General features: G+C 50.3%; 1 protein-coding gene across 1 annotated transcript in view; it reads left to right on the forward strand.

Annotated features, from left to right (window-relative positions):
- The window catches only part of LOC139663631 (serine/threonine-protein kinase MRCK beta-like), a gene marked incomplete at both ends in the record, with an annotated part of 29,991 nt that extends 24,391 nt beyond the window's left edge, over positions 1-5,600 (forward strand). Inside the window, 2 exon segments of the mRNA XM_071542355.1 lie at positions 5,295-5,403; positions 5,536-5,600. Of these exon segments, the coding sequence (XP_071398456.1) occupies positions 5,295-5,403; positions 5,536-5,600 (174 nt within the window).
- Positions 5,601-5,644: the final 44 nt, after the last annotated feature.

The following is a 5,644-nucleotide window of genomic DNA, read 5'->3' on the forward strand; positions in this document are numbered from 1 at the left end:
TCCTCCTCTCCTCTCCTCTCTCTTCCTCTCCTCTCCTCTCCTCTCCTCCTCTCTCCTCCTCTCCTCCTCTCCTCTCCTCTCCTCTCCTCCTCTCTCCTCCTCTCCTCTCCTCTCCTCTCCTCCTCTCCTCTCTCCTCCTCTCTCCTCTTCTCCTCCTCTCCTCTCCTCTCCTCTCTCCTCCTCTCCTCTCCTCCTCTCCTCTCCTCTCCTCTCCTCCTCTCTCCTCCTCTCCTCTCCTCTCCTCCTCTCTCCTCCTCTCCTCCTCTCCTCTCCTCTCCTCTCCTCCTCTCTCCTCCTCTCCTCTCCTCTCCTCCTCTCCTCTCTCCTCCTCTCTCCTCTTCTCCTCCTCTCCTCTCCTCTCCTCTCTCCTCCTCTCCTCTCCTCCTCTCCTCTCCTCTCCTCTCCTCCTCTCTCCTCCTCTCCTCTCCTCTCCTCTCCTCTCTCCTCCTCTCCTCTCCTCCTCTCCTCTCGCCTCCTCTCCTCTCTCCTCCTCTCCTCTCCTCCCATCAGATCTCCATGTATTTAATGGCGGGTAGTGATGTCACAGTGATCTTTCTCCCTCAGCAGCAGCAGGAAGTGATGTAACGCTACAACAGGAAGTCCAGCTTCCTGTTTCTGACCAGCTAGCATCCACTGACACTCTGAGACTCTACTGACACTCTACTGACACTCTACTGACACTACTGACACTCTACTGACACTCTACTGACACTCTACTGACATTCTACTGACACTACTGACACTCTACTGACATTCTACTGACACTGCACTGTGACTCTACTGACACTCTATTGACACTCTACTGACACTCTACTGACACTACTGACACTCTGCTGACACTCTACTGACACTACTGACACTCTGCTGACACTCTACTGACATTCTACTGACACTGCACTTTGACTCTACTGACACTCTACTGACACTCTACTGACACTACTGACACTCTGCTGACACTCTACTGACATTCTACTGACACTGCACTGACACTCTACTGACACTCTATTGACACTCTACTGACACTGCACTGACACTCTACTGACACTCTGATACTGCACTGTGACTCTACTGACACTCTATTGACACTCTACTGACACTACTGACACTGCACTGACACTCTACTGACACTCTACTGACACTGCACTGTGACTCTACTGACACTCTATTGACACTCTACTGACACTCTACTGACACTGCACTGACACTCTACTGACACTCTACTGACACTGCACTGACACTCTATTGACACTCTACTGACACTCTATTGACACTCTACTGACACTCTACTGACACTGCACTGACACTCTACTGACACTGCACTGACACTCTATTGACACTCTACTGAGACTCTATTGACACTCTATTGACACTCTACTGAGACTCTACTGACACTGCACTGACACTCTACTGACACTCTACTGACACTCTACTGACACTCTACTGACACTCTACTGACACTCTACTGAGCATTACAGCCAGTAGGAAGCAGCTCAAGCAAGTCAAATATTCCTTTGACCCGAATGATGAAGTGCTGGAGAGTGTTTTGTCTCCATGGTAACTGGAGTCAGATGCTGTGGTTTCTGTCTCCATGGTAACCGGAGTCAGATGCTGTGGTTTCTGTCTCCATGGTAACCGGAGTCAGATGCTGTGGTTTCTGTGTGGAGTGTTGTTGTTCCCAGCATGCTCTCCTTCTGACCTCTGACCTCACCTCCATCTCTTCCTGACAGTTCTGTTCTTCACACTGACTCCGCCTCTTTCTTCCCCCCCCCCCCCCCACCCCCACCCCCTCAGACCGGTGATGTCACCTCCCCCTCCCCCTCCTCCTCCCGCCACACCCTCATCTCCCCCCCCTCCAACTTTGAGCACGTGTATCACATGACCTCGGCGTCGGCGGGCCTCTTCCTGCAGAAAGACGCCTCCTCTTCCTCCTCCTCCTCCTCCTGCTGCTCCCAGCAGAGCCTCCTGCAGCCTTCCTCCTCCTCTTCCTCTCCCTCCACCTCCTCTCTGGGAAGGGTAGGCCAGCCTCTTTCTCTCTCTCTCTCCGCCTCTCTGCCACCCTCTCCCTCCCTCTCCCTCGCCCCGCTCCTTCCCAGCATCCTCTGCTGTTTGGTTTGCAGTGGCTGGTTTGTGGAGGCTCCGCCCCCGGCTCCGTCCTCAGCGTTCAGCTGGCTTCATTCGGCGGCAGCCATGTTGGATTTAGGCGATAGTCGGGGTGGGAAGCCTGGAGGGCCGAAGCTGTGTGGGTGAAGCTGGTGACATCATCATGATGTTCAGCTCCGCCTCTTCCACACAGCAGGGTGGAAATCAAACATGGCCACTGTGGGATAAAGTCATGAACACAGTGATCAGGCTGTGTGTTCTGTTCAGTTCTGACATGACATCACAGACACAACAGCCAATCAGCAGGCAGAAAACAGCCTGATCACTGCGTGTGATGCAGTGATGCAACATAGAGTTTACTGCTGTTTGCTTCTCTCACTGTGTGAATAAAGCAAATGGAACCTGAAATCAGCCAACCAGCTCCTGTCTGTCAGTGGTTTGGTTGATCTCAGCGGTGAAATTAACAACTATCTGGTAGCCTCAGAACAGACAGTGAAACAGACAGAGCACCAACCAACAACAAGTCTGTCTGTAGGTCTGTCTGTAGGTCTGTCTGTGGGTCTGTCTGTGGGTCTGACTGTAGGTCTGTCTGTAGCTCTGACTATAGGTCTGTCTGTACATCTCACTGTAGGTCTGTCTGTAGATCGATCTATAGTTCTGTCTGTAGCTCTGACTATAGGTCTGTCTGTACATCTCACTGTAGCTCTGACTGTAGATCGATCTGTGGGTCTGACTGTAGGTCTGACTGTAGGTCTGACTGTAGATCGATCTGTAGGTCTGTCTGTAGGTCTGTCTGTAGGTCTGTCTGTGGGTCTGACTGTAGGTCTGACTGTAGATCGATCTGTAGGTCTGTATGTAGGTCTGAGTGTAGGTATGTAGGTCTGTCTGTAGCTCTGTCTGTAGGTCTGACTGTAGCTCTGACTGTAGCTCTGTCTGTGGGTCTGACTGTAGGTCTGTCTGTAGGTCTGTCTGTAGGTCTGAGTGTAGGTCTGAGTGTAGGACTGACTGTAGGTCTGACTGTAGGTCTGAGTGTAGGTATGTAGGTCTGAATGTAAGTCTGACTGTAGGACTGACTGTAGGTCTGACTGTAGATCTGTCTGTAGGTCTGAGTGTAGGTATGTAGGTCTGACTGTAGGTCTGTCTGTAGGTCTGACTGTAGATCGATCTGTAGGTCTGTCTGTAGGACTGACTGTAGGTCTGAGTGTAGGTATGTAGGTCTGTCTGTGGGTCAGACTGTAGGTCTGTCTGTAGAACTGACTGTAGGACTGACTGTAGGTCTGAGTGTAGCTATGTAGGTCTGACTGTAGGTCTGTCTGTAGGTTTGACTAAATCGATCGGTTGGTCTGTATGTAGGTCTGTCTGTAGCTCTGACTGTAGGTCTGACTGTAGGTATGTAGGTCTGTCAGGTCTGACTAAATCGATCTGTAGGTCTGTCTGTAGGTCTGTCTGTAGGTCTGACTGCACATCTCACTGTAGGTCTGACTGTAGGTATGTAGGTCTGTCTGTAGGTCTGTCTGTAGCTCTGACTGTAGGTCTGACTGCACATCTCACTGTAGGTCTGACTGTAGGTCTGACTGTAGGTATGTAGGTCTGTCTGTAGGTCTGACTGTAGGTCTGACTGTAGGTATGTAGGTCTGTCTGTAGGTCTGACTGTAGGTCTGACTGTAGGTATGTAGGTCTGTCTGTAGGTCTGACTGTAGGTCTGACTGTAGATCGATCTGTAGGTATGTAGGTCTGTCTGTAGGTCTGACTAGGTCTGTCTGTAGGTCTGACAGTAGATCTATCTGTAGGTCTGTCTGTAGGTCTGTCTGTAGCTCTGACTGTAGGTCTGACTATAGGTCTGTCTGTGGGTCTGACTGTAGGTCTGTCTGTAGATCGATCTGTAGGTCTGACTGTAGATCGATCTGTAGGTCTATAGGTCTGTCTGTAGCTCTGACGATAGGTCTGACTGTAGGTCTGTCTGTAGATCTGAGTGTAGGTATGTAGGTCTGTCTGTAGGTCTGACTGTAAGTCTGTCTGTAGGTCTGACTGTAGGTCTGTCTGTAGGTCTGTATGTAGGTCTGCGTGTAGGTATGTAGGTCTGTAGGTCTGTCTGTAGGTCTGACTGTAGATCTGTCTGTAGGTCTGAGTGTAGGTATGTCTGTAGGTCTGAGTGTAGGTCTGAGTGTAGGTCTGAGTGTAGGCCTGAGTGTAGGTATGTAGGTCTGACTGTAGGTCTGTCTGTAGGTCTGAGTGTAGGTCTGTCTGTAGATCTGACTGTAAATTGATCTGTAGGTCTGACTGTAGGTCTGTCTGTAGGTCTGACTAAATCGATCTGTAGGTCTGTATGTAGGTCTGTCTGTAGCTCTGACTGTAGGTCTGACTGCACATCTCACTGTAGGTCTGACTGTAGGTATGTAGGTCTGTCTGTAGGTCTGACTGTAGGTCTGTCTGTAGGTCTGACTGTAGATCGATCTGTAGGTCTGTCTGTAGGTTTGAGTGTAGGACTAGGTCTGACTGTAGGTCTGTCTGTAGGTCTGACAGTAGATCTATCTGTAGGTCTGTCTGTAGGTCTGTCTGTAGGTCTGACTGTAGATCTATCTGTAGGTCTGACTGTAGGTCTGTCTGTAGGTCTGACTGTAGATCGATCTGTAGGTCTGACTATAGGACTGAGTGTAGGACTGTAGGTCTGTCTGTAGGTCTGACTGTAGATCTATCTAGGTCTGACTGTAGGTCTGTCTGTAGGTCTGACTGTAGATCTATCTGTAGGTCTGACTGTAGGTCTGTCTGTAGGTCTGACTGTAGATCGATCTGTAGGTCTGACTATAGGACTGAGTGTAGGACTGTAGGTCTGTCTGTAGGTCTGACTGTAGGTCTGTATGTAGGTCTGACTGTAGATCGATCTGTAGGTCTGTCTGTAGGTCTGTCTGTAGGTCTGTCTGTAGGTCTGACTGTAGGACTGACTGTAGGTCTGTCTGTAGGTCTGACTATAGGACTGAGTGTAGGACTGTAGGTCTGACTGTAGGTCTGACTGTAGGTCAGACTGTAGGTCTGTCTGTAGGTCTGTCTGTAGCTCTGACTGTAGGTCTGTAGGTCTCTCACTGTCTGTTCATATCAATACACTGTAGACCCATTCATCACACGACTGTGTGTGTGTGTGTGTGTGTGTGTGTGTGTGTGTGTGTGTGTGTGTGTGTGTGTGTGTGTGTGTGCAGAGTGTGATGCCTTCCTCTCAGGATGACTCGGCTAAAGATAAGCCCCGCCCACTGTCCAGTATCTCCCGGCAACAGAGGAGCAAGACACAAATCACCCGCACAGCGTCAGGTACACACGCACGCACGCACGCACGCACACACACACACACACACACACACACACACACACACACACACACATACACACACACACACATACACACATGGGTCAGTCAGACTAACAGACTTGTTTTGGATGCAGATTTCGGGGGAGGAGGAGGTTCGTCTCGCAGCGTCTCAGATCTGGACCAGGACCTGGACAGAGAGGTAACACACACACACATACACACACACCACTGCATACCTGCAGG

This window comes from Centroberyx affinis, unplaced genomic scaffold (assembly GCF_046629955.1).
Source record: "Centroberyx affinis isolate AG114_WGS23_722 - 3 ecotype Tasmania unplaced genomic scaffold, CSIRO-AGI_Caff_v1 ptg004063l_1, whole genome shotgun sequence".
In the NCBI taxonomy this organism is placed as follows: domain Eukaryota; kingdom Metazoa; phylum Chordata; class Actinopteri; order Beryciformes; family Berycidae; genus Centroberyx; species Centroberyx affinis.